The following is a 15834-nucleotide window of genomic DNA, read 5'->3' as shown; positions in this document are numbered from 1 at the left end:
TGGGAATTATTGGCAATTAGCATTTAAAATTCTTCACGTTAATTATAAAGTTAATTGTGGTTCTGTCCTTCATTAACGACGCTTAAACCTTGTGGCGGCCAATTTTTCACTTCCTCTCTAATATGTCCCTTCTTCTCTCTTAAACCGTGCGACTTTTCGTCGCGCGTTTCTTTAAACACGTTTTTGCTTTTTTTTTTTTTAATTTTATTCACTAAAAACAGACCTTAGTGTTTTGGTATGTATGCATGATTGGATGTGTAATTCTTTCTAATATGTATACGAGTATACCTCTGGCAAGACATCACGCAGTGTATATGACCGTGCGATTCGTGCGATGCAATAGACGATAAACCTATGCATAATGAGGCGGACAAAGAGGAGTCACGAGCGTCAAAAATTTACGCGCGAGACCAAATTTCTATTGTCTGACCGGCTACGATGCCTTTTTATATCATACAATTGTCTTGGAGGTGTATAAACCCCCGAAGATCCAAAAAAAAAGACAAAAAAAGTAAAGTAAGCGTAATTCGCGTCTGCAGCCAAATAATTCACATAAAATTGTACCATCAACTCGATACCTTATGCAGCTGCTAAACGCCCTTATACTAGTCTAAAATTCATGATTAACTGAAAGCACCTTTCGTTAAAACATACTTATTCCCTCGACCTACGGCTCTACTTGGTTTGGCTATGGCTCTGGGGGAAAAAAAAAAGAAAAAAAAAAGTAGCATGCAGGGCAAACGCTCCAAGGAGATCCTAATCACACGGATCGTCGACGCGTCGTCGTTATTGGAAACGCGAGCGATCCTCGTCGTGGAAGTTAACATAAAGCGATGTGTGCGAGTAACTAGCAGAGAGAATAAAGAAAAAATTGGCCACCCAAGAAGATTGTCCGACATGTCACTTTTAAGTAGCCTATGAATTCATTTCTCTTCTGCGTTATTATTCTTCATCCTCTTCCGTATCTGCCCTCCTTAGCTCTCGTATTAACTCCAAGATATGACAATCGCATGAAGATGAACGTGTAAGATGCCGCGGGATTTTGCCTCGGTGTTATGAAAGACGCAAGAAGTTAATGATGGCTCCTTACGCAAAATACATAACTCTCTTTGTGTCTGCATGCACTGTGATGGCTCGCGCCATTGCACCGGGTGTTCTGTCTTCGCTACAGCCCGATTGGTGAGAACCCTCGCCACTGTAAGAGATAAAGAAAACACCCTCGTAACCGGGTCCCAATGCAACTGACAGATAGAGGCATGCAGCTTAGGAGAATATTAATTGTTCCATCGGAAACTCACCTGTCGTGCTCCTTCTCCACCAGATGATACCTGGCACGGAATGCTACCAAGTGCGCGTAGTACGCAGGTGCTGGTATACTGACAGACCTCGTACACCTGACGTACGTGTGACACAACTGATAAGTGAGACACTGCAGCTCATCGCTTTCAAAGTGATTGTCATCCCAGAGAACATGATAGTGCGAGGGTCTCGAGGTTCCCTGTACAGGAAATAATGAAGTAGACGATTTACTTTAGGCTATTGATATTTTACATTTTAAAATTAGTATGCCAATCGCCATTGTTACTTTCACGTACCTGAATTCCTTGATGACTGCACAGATAAAAGTCAAATTCAGTGGGATGCGTGATGCAAACGTCAACAGTGGTACCGGCGGGAATGTTTCCACTCTTGCCGCTCTGTTCCTTTTTGTCCGCGCAGAACAATCTAGTGTGATGTCTCTTTTGAACTACTATGAACGTTATGCCAGGTCGGTAATCTGCCTCGAGCTTGATGCAAGCTTCGCGAATGGCCGTCAGCTCGTGCTGAAGTACATGGAGAAATTGTCCCTCGGAGACGCCGTCGCGATATAGAATTATTCTGTGCGGTTTGTAACCACCTGTACTCTTATAGAACATAATTAGCAGCTCTCTGGAAAAGAGTCATAATATTCGTAAGAAGACATTTAAAGTGTTATCAAAGTATTTTTGAAGTTATAACGTCCCTATAATTTCTTACCTCACCATGGAGCTTAGCTCCTGTATGATTTCTTGTCTATGCTGCTGCACCCTGACCGTAGCTGCATATCGCGAGGGATGAGCGTCCATACTGCCTACCACAGCAGCTATGCTTGGCTTCTTGTTATCTCCGGCTGGAGGATGCGTCACATCGGCACCCAGGAATATAACGGGCTCGTTAAAGACTTTCGGCCTTATACTAGGCACCAGGATACTGTTTATACCGCCCAACTTCACGTTTATCTTCAGGCACAAATTCGACAGAGTCTGCGGCGACGTTTTGTTCACGTTCTTCGCTTGAACGCATTGTGTCGCCATGCCCAACAGAGTATCGCCTACTCTCTTGACCTCGGCTGTGAATCCGAATAAGGTCATTCGAATTTATATTCTCCCAGTTATATCGGAGTCTAAAAGTACAATTACTCACCGTAGACCGGAGTCTTTCCAGGCAGGACGACGCACACTAGCTGCAGGGCCTGGAATGTCGATTTAAGGTACCGGAACATGGGCTCGACCTGATCGGGCCCGGTTGCGTATTTACAGAAGCATGGCTGCCCTATAATTGGCATACCAGCGTCATTACTGATCTTTTGTAGCTGCGTCGTAAACATCCTAAGGGAATCCTCGCGGACCGTCCTCTGGGGTGCGAAACAGGCAATAGCCCATACTCTTATCTCGACTCCGGTGAAGAATTGCTTGCCACGCATATCCCAGACGCCCTGGTTCGGCAGTGCCTGTTGCTTTGTCTTGAGAAAGAGAATAATAGACACTTTTAGAAATAGTAATTGACATTTCCAGTTAATTATTATAGTCTTAAATATAATGATAAATAGTCTTAAATATAAACGAGATTATTCGTGTATGAAAGCATCATTCACAGAAGGTCGAAATATTTAGAAACTACTAAATTCTTATTTTGTACCATGCATCAGAATCTGATCTCGTTTGCTTCTCGAAAAATGGATATCGGGCTGCAAATCTAACGCATAGGTTACATTTGTATCTGAGAAATTCGTCTCGATTAACTACTTGCAACGTTAACGTGAACAGAGTGAAAAACGTTTCACGAAGGCAATAATTAACGAGGAAAAAAAAACTTGTCACACCAACACAGCCCAGATATCAGAATCAACCAGGTCTAGAACCCATGCATCAATTCGATTATCTTTCACCTTGTTTTGTGCTACAAGACATTTTTCAATTACAATGTGTTAAGCTACGATAACAAACCCTTTTATTATCGATGTATAAACCATAATCAAAACAACTAAAAGACTTTATATTCTAAATGTCGTATTTTACTAGACCTGACTGACCAAGCTGGAAGTTTCTCACCTGTCCACTGAGGGAACTTACGCGCCCGCCATATTGCAGTTTTGGCGGAGGTAAGACGCGACCCCGGACCTCCATCATGTTGTTCGAAATGGTAAGACCGAATTCCTGAACATAGGAATCGTTATTGAAATCGGCTCGCCTCACGAGATTGTTGATCTCGCGCTCCCGATCCGGAGCGGAACGCGCTGTCGCTTTGATCATCGTTGAGGTCTGCATGTCCGTTAGCTTTTTTATGCAACGTTGCCCGGCTACGATGTTGCAAACCTGAGAGACATAAACGTTCATAAACCAATTCGCAGATTTATCTTTATTCTATGAACGCATAAATATTCTCATAGCACAGACCTCGAGCGGTAGATACGTGTGCTTGTGCTCCTGTCCGACTTGAAGGCACGGAAGATGTGGATAACGCAGTTTCATTTTATATTTATCTAAGAAATATTTGGCGACTGTGCATTCGACCGTTTGTCCATTTTCCAATTGCAAGGGGAATCTGTAACGAGATTAATTCACGTAACGCCACAAGCTCAATGTTATATTCATTTTTAAGAAACAGCATCCAATTCACTGAGATACTTACGATTGCATCTGGGCAGGTTTGCGGGTAACGTTGCAAACTCTGTACTTTCGTCTCATGGTACCGCAATGGGTAATTTCAATCTTGAGTCCCTTGATCTCTTTGGTAAACTTGACCCTCTGTGAGTCCGTCAGCGGTTTTCTTTGTTCGTTAATATCTCGAATGTCGAGTACCTCGCACATGAACTCTATAACTGGTTGGGCCTTGTAGAACGCAGTTGCGGAGACTGAAATATCAAAGTATAAGGATCAGCACTGAGTCGTCATCGTGCATCTTAAGGAGATTGCACGTGAGCCATTCCCAAAATAGAACTCACCGTCAATATTGAGCATCATTTTCCACTGTGACGGTCTCACGGACTGATGGAAACCAAACCAGACTTCCCTTCCACCACCCAGCGGGTGATAATATCCATCCGGGCTGCTGAAGAAGGACCTACCAACCGGAGTATAAGTCATAGAAGGTAAATGCCTCATTACAACGTCTAACGCGAGTATGGCGTCGTAAGGAATTTGTCTGGTGCGTCCTTCAAGAGCTTCTTCCAAAGCAAACAACGATACCTGGGCTACCCATTTGATCACCACTCGGAAAACTCGGTCCTTTCCCTCCCCAGGTAATGTGACCTGATCAGATGGAAATGAGAGAGATTAAGCAAGCTAACATAATGAGAGTTTGAAATATTAATTAGAAAAAGAGGAAGGCTTACCTCTAATTCTATTCTGTCATTGCCGATTGGCAAAGGGTCCCTGGTGTATAGATTATTTCTACCGTCAAATACAGGCTTGAGAGTTCCAAATATCTTGCTGTAGGCGTGCACCATTGTTTCTATAATTTCTCTGTTCACTTTTCGTGGACACTTGTCAGGCTGTATATTGATATCATAATGGTGCACGTAACCGCGAGGCATTGTAATTTGGAAATGATTGGCTCTCAAGCCAATCGGCCGACCCTCGCGGCCTATGTTCGGCCTCCGAGGACAGGCGAACACTGTAAAAATAAAAATTTTCTAATATTCGTGTAACACGAAAAACTTATGCCAATAATATTGGAAGAGAACAACAAAGGAGAGATTGTTTGTAGTACGATATGAGTTAACAATAAACAAGGTTATAACTAGATGTACAAATGTAAGTGCATCTCTGTTTTTTCTTTCGAAAAGATACAGTAGAAATTAAATATCTAATCTTAACGCGGCTTGACTTAGTATATGCAAATTATTAAATATTTAATTCATTTCTTTTATGTAATGATTGATTGCATTTATTTATATAAATTTTAAATATTGACAAATATTATATAATTTCCAATGCAGCTAGTAACTTCACTGTACTTACTTGGCAGGTCCGGGGGCTGAGGAGGCGTGTGTGTTTGTTGTGTGGGTACGAGACCCAAAGAGCTGGGGGCTACAACGCTGCTCCCTGTTGTGCCAGCAGCTCCCACGGCAGTACTCGTCGTGGGTCCTGGTGGAGGAGCTATTAAAGAAGAAAATAAAAATACAATAATAAGTATCCAACATATAACATATTCATACTCGTCTTCATTTATCTATTTATTTTCCATGTTTTCTATAAAGAGATATCATACTTTATTCTCGTCAGTGTATCCATATTCCATCCAATCAGACCTGGGAGCATACACATATTCTTGCATATTCTCTATATAAATAACTGAACTCTTTGTCATAATTATTCAGCTGTAAAATTAAAGGTAATGTTCGACAAAATAATTGAGATACAAATACATGAGATAAGCTGTTAAAGGAATAAACTATGCACTTTTGAAAAGTGTACAAGAAATTCAATTTACAATTTAGTAAACATCGTACTCATACTCTTCAGGCATCTGTCAGATTTTCCTATTAGTCATAATAACGAAGAGATCTAATCCACGCTCGGACAGCAATTAAATGTAAATATTTAGAACATAAACAGACTGATACATGTTGTCAAGTTTCAAAATCTTTCCAATATAAAGCATATGACACTATATAATGCTACTGTATCATGTTAAATAGATTGAAGAGTGTAAATAGCTGTTATGGAGGAGCAAATAGTAAGATTGAAATTTTTATAGGTAAATTATCGATTCCAGAGTGTCGGACGCAAGCAGATCGGATATACGAAAGAAATGCTATATGCCAGAAAATTGTAGCACTCTTATCGGTACGAACTCACGAAGAAAGGGCTCGTAACCTAATTAAAAGTGAGCCATTGGTAGTGGATCAGGAGTGTTTCCCTATAGGCTCATAGTATGACGGATCAGCGACAAGTGACGACACATTACGCCTGTTGAACGGGGTTCATTCGGGGTCACTCCGAAATTTTCCGATACCGTGGAAACCCAAATTTAAGGAAACACGCTTCCACCAAATCTTCTGAAAATTTGTACGATATTTCCATAATGTTCAAGGCTATGAGCGTGGAACAAAGAACCTGAAAACAGTGGAGCGACAAGGTTCTAGGCTCGCCTAGGCTAACGACGGGTTGGATCCATTTTTTTCTCACCCCACGCGCCCTTACATATAAAAACAATCTGGCGGGATACTCACGCTGCCCTACGGGATACATTTTCGCGGCCGAAGATGGAAAATCACGGATTACCACTAATAAATAAGTAAAAAATTTAACACAAAACCCACTGGCCACACAACACACTTCCCCACAACACACACTGCCTGCGAACTGCCTTCCGCAATGGCTGCCACCACCCCGACGCTCATTGGTTCACAGACAGCCAATAGGTGCGCCACTAAGCAGTGTCGGGAAAATCTGGCGCCCTGTCGTTCGCAAGCTGATAGTAGTTTATTTTGAAAAATCGATTGTTCGAATTAACTAAAACCTTTTTGCCGCGCTTCTATTCCATTCGTATAAGATACTTGAAAACCTTTTTCTTTACTCTCTAAACAAGCGATGCATACGTTCTTCTCAAAGTTTTCCATCGTATCAATTGAAACGAAGCAAAATGAAATCGCTGGTATATATAGAGCCAAGATATATTGGAGCATTACTCTGTGCATAGATGTTTTGTAATCGATTTTGACTCTAGAACTCGCTGAGATTAGTAATAGTTAGCACTACTGTTATAGTGAATTAGAATGCAAAACGGAACATTATTGTTCCCAACCATTGTACTTTAAGGCGCAATGGTTGTTACAACTGAATGTTGGCAGCACTGCGCTGTGAAGTGAGCGCCTCTACCAGCGATCTATCCTTACATTCTTTCCCGTGGTCTCGTGCATCTTGTACTAAATATGTCGATTCCAGCGAGTGGATCGTTTACCCGCTCGGCAGGTCTAATAAGTGCAATTGGCAAACAGCTCAAGACTATTAATTTGAAGCCGCTTAAAAAGATCACCGTCCAATTCGATCCATTTTATAACAATATCAAGGATACGAGGTTAGTTCAACATGAACGCGAGACAGTCTAGTGAGGTGCAGGTCTCACAATAAGATAAAGCCTTTCTCACGCGGACAAAAATATTACCAGTGTCATATTCATATTAAGTTCAAAGAAAAATAGCTGTCAAACGTCACGGAGTAATGAAAATTTGAAATCTTTTACGTAGTCATTTAATCAACGTATCACATGTTTGCATGTGTTTCCTGTATAATACGACTAAAAGACTCAGTAATGTCTCGCTGCAAATCTTTAAAATCAATAATGAACGAAGTCTGTATTACTGAATTAACATCGACATTATAATGATTAATTGTTCGTATTTTCAGGCCTGCATTTGACTAGACTTCGTGACGTCAATAACTCGCGCATGCGCTTTCACATAAAATTTGCAGTAGACTAGCAGACGACACGTAGTGCGTTATTTTTGGCTAATATTTTTCTTATACCGATTGTACCGAGTTCGGAACGCGACCAGGCTACGATACCGATAAGAAAAGAATGTTAAAATATTTCATATAATATCATTCAGGTATTTCTAGTATCTTTAATACAACATTGAACCCTCCACCTTTTACATATACCTTCTCCATGAGCATGCAGTGTCAAATGAAAGCTATATATAATACATACTAATTGTAAGCCTTAAAATATTCTCCTATTGTTTTTAATTAAACGTTGCATATCCTATACACTAGTCTGTCTATTGTTATCGTACTTTGTCGTTAATCAACATTCCTCTTAATTTACCTTACAACTTTTAACCACTTAACCTGACATTTAATCAGCGACTGCGCCGGCTCAAACTGTTTTATGTTGTAAAAATCATCAAGTCCCATACATCTCCCAAACGTCCAAAACAACATTTGCCCAGATAGCTGAATATCCCGCAGACGTGACTCGCGGTTAAATGATTAATTAAATTCATGACTGTATATAATCACCACGTCCATACGTTATTTAAAAACTTATCGCACTGATGTTGTGTTTACCCTAACCGCTATCGCAATTATTGAACCGCAAAGAAATCAAGAACAGCAGCTTGCAAGAGTTATAAAATAAGTCAGAATGTCAATTAATAAGGAATCATAATTAATAATTCATATCAACTCACCACTGCATTGTCCACAGCCATAAGCTTTACCAAGCATGGAAACTGCTGTAGTGATACGTAAAGTGCTTAAATCCGGCATTGGGATGGGTAGCTGCTGTTCCAATTGCGCCATGGTTGCTGAAATAAATAAACAGAAATTAATAACTTATCTTTGAATAAAGCGCAACGTAATCAGTGGCTCTCAATCGATTGCGATAAGCCTCGTCTTCCTGTCACGGACAATTAATTTACAAGAACCAACTATCCTCTTATTATGCTTGTGCCCTCACCTTAGCTCGTTTTTGCCAACGCTTTATCAACCTTCACAAAACTATCAGGCACTTCGTAAAAGCGTGGTCATAGTCCGCGTATGGTCTGAACTACATTGCGATTCTTATCCCATCCATTTTAGTCCATTGTCATACCCACGTCACTAGTAAAATGTCAGATACTAGACTTTATACAGAATTCCTATCTTACTTTCAGACAATTTCTCTTCTATTTGTCGACCCCAAAAATCTTGGGTACTAACTTATACTGTGCCCTGAAGACGAACATCGTATGCGACCGTTCTGAACCCACCATCACGTTCGATCTCGGTGAGTTTATCAGCAGACATCTATCTATCCCCTTATCTATCCTTTGAACTTATCTTACCTCTAACTATACATTCGTTTGAGGTTACCAACAACGTAATGAAACAGCAGCAGAGTAACTGCATTAAAGTGACATTAGTTAACAATCTAAAAAAGATAAATAGTGTTGAATGACAAGATAAATAAAAGTTTTCTTTGCCTTTCAGTATCCGGTGACAAGATAGTCATAAAATCTGCAAACCTGAGTACCCTGGAGCTGTTACAGCAGTACAACAAGCACATAACTCCGTTGGTACCCAAGGAAGAGGAAGCGAAGGAAAAAGTGGCACAGCTAACTGGAAAAGGCAAGAAAGGAGCGAAGCGATAATCATAAGGAAAAATAAATTCAAGAAGGAAAAGGTTCAGTCAACTCGGATTAGTTCTTAAGAAATTCAGAACAAAGTCTGAGCGACCAGTGACCGAGCTGTGCGATATTAGAGATTCGTAAGATAGATGAATATTGTGATAGATTACGAAGGCTTGTAGCGTGTAACAAAGTCAAGGAAGACCGGAAGTATCGATCGCGACGTTCTTTTTTATTATAGACAGAGAAGAAGGAAAACTCGAGTCCCTTTTTCATTTTATATTTTATTTCCATTGTCGCAGAGACGAACAAGTGCGCGACGTTCCGTCAAATCGATCGTAACGCATCAAACGACCTACATTGTCAATTCATATGAGAACTAGTACAATATACATTACGCAATTTCCGCGGCTTCCATTTACTAAAGGAAGATCCTACTTAGAGGAATCGAATTCTTGGGCATTGCTATAATATTGAAGAAAAAGTTTTTTAAAGAGTTACCTGAAAGTACCTATATACGCATGAGCTTCGGTCGAGAGATATTTTATTAGCGTACCCATCCAAGGGGAGATAAAAGAATCATCTTCGACAAAGTAATCCAGTTGATGGAATAGAAAGAGGAAAATATAACCAAGTGAATTTCCGACTATCCGAATATTTTCTTTTGGCATATTTTTTACTTTGCTAAAAGGGCCAACTGGTTAAGACGATAAGATGGCGCACTCTGCGGGAACCAATAAGGACTACAATATGAAACTAATTGACACTCTGTACAGTCAGGTGCCTGCGTTTACCGACGTCTTCGACGAGGAAACCTGGTATATATTCGTCGTCTGCTTTGTGGCCGGGACTTTCGTGGTCGCCTTCATCCTGTCGAGATTTATAACTCTTAAACCGGTCGAGTGAAACCACTTCGCGGTGTTTCTCCTCCCTCGTTTTCATCTCGACTCTCGTATAATTTCACGTTGTTAACCATTGTTAATAGAATTCTTCGTCAGAATTTTAAGCGCTTGCACGTCACTCGTTTTTTTTTTCACAATGGTATATTTTCGTCGCGAATAAATTTATCCAATGAGTTTCTCGTGTCAGTAGTAATCAATGATCCATGAAATTTCTACTTGCTTATCCTTATCCATGACTGACGTTACCGAATTCATTTTGAACTATGGATAAGAACCGTATCACGCTGTGAACTGAAATCACCAGAAATATGAGCATTAAGGCTTATTTCAATTTTCGTTGATTCTATACTTAGATCCTCACTGTGTGATGTAAATTGAATAAATTTAGAAACAACAAATTTTTACCATCTAGTTTCATCGCTTGTCTGTACTATTGTTTCTGTCGATGTTAACCAAGATCGAGGAGGCTTCGTACTCTTTCGCAATATTTTTTAATATGGATTCCGTGTTCCAAGAAGCATCAAGATTTGTTTTTATAGCATGAAAAATATCCCCCTTTTTTTTATTAATTGAATTCCAGAAACGTGTATTTAACTGTCACGCACCTCTTGATGTTATATACATATTTCAATGCCAATATTCTGCGTTCATACACGTAGTTAATAAATTTCCTTCTAAACCCATGAGATAATACAGTTTTCCTCGCGAAGATGTCAAAGTCCCTCTTCTCTATGGAATAAATATGTATCAAATATACATACAATTTGTCTCATTTCTACCAATCTACTTGCATTTCCACATGACCCTTCGTATTACTCCATACAATCCTTAGAGTATAATGTAACAAAAAATATATATAGGTATATACCAATTCACGTAACACCAACAACCCAGAATATTTACGAAACAGTTACAGCATGTATTAACTATTATGGCAATGAGTCAAAAATAAGTCTGAACTATGTAATGAAACAATCCACAATGACAAATCTACTAGACTCCATAGCATTCAATTTCCAATACTTCACTCTGTACTGTCCCTCCATAATTACAAGTCCTAGTAATCGCATTAGTCAAGATTCTATTTGGATAAGTCTTAAACGGTACCGAGTAAACTGTTAATGGGATAAGTTGAGAAAAAGCAGGAGAAATAACGGTAGAAATTCTACAAGAAGTTCCAGTATTAACTGTAATAAAAATATGAGATTGATTATTGAATAGAAAAGTTGTACAGGAACAAGTGCTCCTTAGCATCATAGCTATTTTAAACACCATTAACGCAGTTCGATTGTCGCCCTTAACACTAGGTTTACGGGACCCGTCAATTTGCCGGAATTCAAACTTTGCAATGAAATATCTCGAAAACCGCTTGATCGATTTCAACCGTTTTGCATCGTAAATTAATCATTTCTTCTAAAGAATTTATACACAGTTTTTTTTTCCCTAAGTCTTTTACTTTTTGAGATTCATACATGGTATACCTACCTCTACGGGACCCGTCAATTTGACGGAATTCAAACTTTGCAATGAAATATCTCGAAAACCGCTTGATCGATTTCAACCGTTTTGCATCGTAAATTAATCATTTCTTCTAAAGAATTTATACACAGTTTTTTTTTCCCTAAGTCTTTTACTTTTTGAGATTCATACATGGTATACCTACCTCTACGGGACCCGTCCAATTGACGGGTACGCTTATCTCGAAAATAATCCTTATATTTTTGCTTCGTTCGCCACATTATTCATCCAGTAGGAAATACAAGAGTAAAAGCAATGTCTTTATGATCTACGTTTCCATTTCGTTATCTCAATCCCGTCTCGATAGTGTAAACTAAAGCGGATCGTATGACCTGAGTGTTTATGTGGGTCTGCTACGCAACTTTTATTTCCTATCGCCAAAAAGAGCTCAAGAGCAAGAGGAGGAAAAAGGAAATTTATAAGTAACAGTCAGGCTTGTTATAAGCCACATGAAAACGTCTCAGTAGATGAACAGTTATTTCCGACGAAAGCTCGATGCAGGTTTACGCAATATATGCCGCATAAGCCTGATAAATTCGGCATCAAGTTTTGGTTGGCAGTTGACGTGGAATCAAAATATATTGTGAACGGTTTCCCTTATTTGGGGAAAGATGAAGCCCGAAGCTCACAATCTTTGGGTGAGTTTGTCACATTGGCAATAGCCAAACTATATTTAGAACGAGGCAGAAATATAACAGATAATTTCATTACAAGCATCCCGCTAGCACAAAAATTGCTTGCGCGAAAAACAACGTTGGTTGGGACCATCCGGTCAAACAAACGAGAACTGCCAAAACCCGTAAAAGAAAAAAAAGATAAGATGACTTTGCTTTCCTCAGATTTATATAAATCAGAAAATGTCATCCTTACTGTATATAAAAGTAAGCCGAACATAAAAGTCCTCCTTCTAAGCACCAGACATACAGGTGTACAAATAGAAGACAACCACAAACGTCTTCCAGCAACTATATCATATTATAATAAAACGAAGTTCGGAATGGACGTCGTTGACGAGATGGCACGAAAATATAGCGTAAAAGCAGGCAATTTTCGATGGGCTCTTCACGTCTTTTTCAATATATTTTAAAGGACTTTTTATTTCTTGATACTTTATTTAAACGTGAAGCCAAATATTGTGGAATTTTGAGTTAACTTGAATAAATCTGTTTTTTAAAGAAAGTGCGTATTTTCATTCACCCGTCGATTTGACGGGTGCCGTAGATATAGGTATATAAAAAACGTCCGTAAACCTAGTGTTAAACAGCCAGTGGAACTCCATCTTGCAAAATGTACGCGCCAAGCAGCAAGAGTCTCAAGCCACCGTTTAATTCCTCCAGATAATTACGTTCTTCCCCGCTCATTTGCGATAACACTCACAATACTGTAGCTATCTGAGAATGCAGTGTCTTTTTATTTTTCCTTCTGCAACTTCTCATACTGCAATTGCGTGAGACAGCTTGACTTTAGTATCTTCAATACTGCAAGAGAACCGTTTGACCGATTATACTGGGATACAGTCAGTACGCGTTACGATGCGCCTTAGGTAAAGGTTCACCACTGTATACCGACTGTCTACAGTAAAGGTGAGTTGACTGTACCTTAGTTAATTGAAGCAGCTAGCAAGAACAACAAAAGGTAACTGCTCGAATGGTGCACAGGAAGAACGACAAAGACGCAAAGATCTTGCGAATGGGATTGCTCTGGTTGAATGTAATGGCTTCTAAATCTGAACAAAGGATACGAGTATTAGAATATTGAGTATATATAAAATACGTTATTGAAATTTAATTTGTTAGCAGTATGGTGGAATTTATATTGTACCGTAGTAACTGATTGACTTTTTTTGTAATGGTAATTTATAATTTGCAGACCTCATTCAAATATTTGGTCAGCCATGTTGTTTCTGGAGAGACTGACCGAGTTACGATAAAAGAGGTTATGTCCGCTAATATCGCTGGTCGGTATAGTTCGGACAAGCGTTTAAGAATGACCGTGGTTAATCCGCGTGTCTCTTGCGGGGGAAAACTTTGTCCCGAAATAAAGTCAGGGACAAGAAACGGTTGTGTTTTCAGCCGGCACGAAAATCGGCGTCGTGACGACCGTCTCCTGTTCCCGATGTGAGACATTCCAGGCTGCACTGTATGCACATTCGCATTCGAATTGTGAGAGGGTACATAAAGGGCCGTGGAAGGAACAAAGAAAATAATAAGAAGAGGACCAAAAGAAAAAAAAGGGAAAAGTATTAAAAGAGTAAAAAGAAAACATAAAGGCGTTCGTCAGGGCGAGTCCGTGCGTGTCTTTTTCTTTGATTTGGTTTGTCTCGAGACTCGGAGAACGAGTGAAAATACGGAGGCCGTGGGTTGGCAACCTGGACAGGGAACCAGAATGAAAGAGAACAGCCAGAGAGACCAGCCTGGGTTGCTCACGCTTACTTGCTCCTTGAGTTCCTCGATGTCTCCTTTCTCTCTTTTTCTTATCGCCTCTCCATGGATTCTCAATGTCTCCGTGCTTCTTCTCTATCTCCCTCTCTCCCTCACTGTACTCTTTTCCTTTCAGAATTTACAAATACCTTTGTCCTCGTGAGCCAATGCTCTCTTTAAACTCTAGTACCCATCACGGCTCGAACTAAGGCTAGTATAATATATGAGGTTTTGATACCATATAAAAAGTACTCATGAAAAGAAGCAGAAAAATGCTATAATGGAATAATTCCAAAGTGTCAATCCATTTCTTTGTCCTCGTACCTGCATAGGTAATTCAGATCGACAATGACGCTTAATAAACACAATGCATTAAGAAAGATCTATAAGGAATGACGTGGAAACTTGCCTTAGCATCGTTTAAACTGATCTTCTTGAAAAGGATAAAATTATACGAAATGATTTGAAGGACGAAGGAATCACAGGAGTAGTCAGCACCATAGACTTCGGTAGGAATCCTGATTACTATGTATTATATATTACATATATACGTACTATATAAACAGGCAGAGTGCAAAGATCTTAAAGATATGCAGCAGTATATTCAGCGACACGTTCCTACGATCAACGAGACGTATGACGTGTGACGCAATGGCGATATTTAAGGAACAGGAACGCATGAAACGACGTTGTGAGGCGTTCGATGGCGACGACAGAGACGAGCAGTTCTACGCGAAATGAATGGATGGGCGCATCGGGCAGACAACAAACTCACCTTTTCTTGTGTTTACAGTACTCGGGGATCCTCGTTGAATTATTACATAAGAGCGAACAATTTATGCAGTCCTGCGCTCGCGACTTGGATGTCTATCTAGTTTTACGTAATAATTTTTCAGCTCACGAGCGGCGCTCCCTTCCTTCTCTTTTCTCCGCGGGCTCGACTATTTACTTTTCCTCAGGGCTACTCAAAACCACGACACGTAACAAGCACGTAACTGCATACTTTTCAGCATTCGTATGTCCAGCATCACTCTATATACTGTGTGACGTGTGGGTGAAGCGCGAATAAATCCTCTGTCGGGGAAACCGGAGACCATGAGGCACTTGCGGCCCGTGTCAACCGGCACGGCGCGGGCCACGAAACGCTTTTATACCGCACTAAGAGTTTACTCTTTCAAAACGTGTGTCCCTTCACCATCAGATGCTTCCTTGACTCTCTTTGCTGCGGTACCACGCACTGTGGGATCCGTGGGCATCCGGCTCTCTCTCTCTCTCTCTCTCTCTCTCTCTGACAGAAGGCGCGCCAAAATCACTGACAGTCAATTAAATCAACTTCTTCTTTGTCCTGAACAAAACACGTCGATACTTCCCGGCCCGAGGAAACCGGTACACGATGCGACTGATACTCTGTACGGATTTAAAACCATTAATAGAATACTATCACCATATTGTTAGGACGATTAATAAATGATTGTTATAACGCGCAGGGGTTATGTATGCGTTCTGGTAATAACGACGTACGCGTTCCATGAGTGACTGATGTCGACTGCGCTACAGTGTGCGAACGATGAAAACAACGGGCAAACTTTACGTGGGGCTTCGCTGCAACTAAATGCGACCGAAAGCTACTCGCTGATTC

The 15834-nt window shown here is 40.2% G+C and overlaps 3 protein-coding genes across 3 annotated transcripts; 2 read left to right on the top strand and 1 right to left on the bottom strand.

Annotated features, from left to right (window-relative positions):
• Nucleotides 1-153: 153 nt before the first annotated feature.
• Nucleotides 154-15602, bottom strand: LOC107263918 (protein argonaute-2). Its single transcript, XM_015731597.2, has 13 exons — nucleotides 14971-15602; nucleotides 8438-8554; nucleotides 5262-5399; nucleotides 4634-4914; nucleotides 4244-4550; nucleotides 3931-4153; nucleotides 3696-3843; nucleotides 3351-3614; nucleotides 2443-2761; nucleotides 2017-2368; nucleotides 1596-1929; nucleotides 1299-1498; nucleotides 154-1195 (listed from the first exon to the last, which is right to left on the bottom strand). The coding sequence occupies exons 2-13, from the start codon at nucleotides 8547-8549 to the stop codon at nucleotides 1087-1089; spliced, it is 2787 nt and encodes a 928-aa protein (XP_015587083.1). The 5' UTR covers nucleotides 8550-8554; nucleotides 14971-15602; the 3' UTR covers nucleotides 154-1086.
• LOC107263928 (39S ribosomal protein L53, mitochondrial) lies at nucleotides 7099-11013 on the top strand. The gene is made up of 3 exons (XM_015731631.2): nucleotides 7099-7323; nucleotides 8903-9015; nucleotides 9219-11013. Exons 1-3 carry the CDS (start codon nucleotides 7178-7180, stop codon nucleotides 9377-9379), a joined length of 420 nt encoding a protein of 139 aa, XP_015587117.1. The 5' UTR covers nucleotides 7099-7177; the 3' UTR covers nucleotides 9380-11013.
• LOC107263929 lies at nucleotides 9963-11013 on the top strand. Its single transcript, XM_015731632.1, has one exon. The coding sequence runs from the start codon at nucleotides 10070-10072 to the stop codon at nucleotides 10259-10261; it is 192 nt and encodes a 63-aa protein (XP_015587118.1). The 5' UTR covers nucleotides 9963-10069; the 3' UTR covers nucleotides 10262-11013.
• Nucleotides 15603-15834: the final 232 nt, after the last annotated feature.

The sequence above is a fragment of the Cephus cinctus genome, unplaced genomic scaffold, assembly GCF_000341935.2.
Source record: "Cephus cinctus unplaced genomic scaffold, Ccin1 Ccin1_scaffold0168, whole genome shotgun sequence".
NCBI classification, from domain to species: domain Eukaryota; kingdom Metazoa; phylum Arthropoda; class Insecta; order Hymenoptera; family Cephidae; genus Cephus; species Cephus cinctus.
Note: the sequence above shows the minus strand (reverse complement) of the source record. Positions and strands in the feature narration are given on the sequence as shown.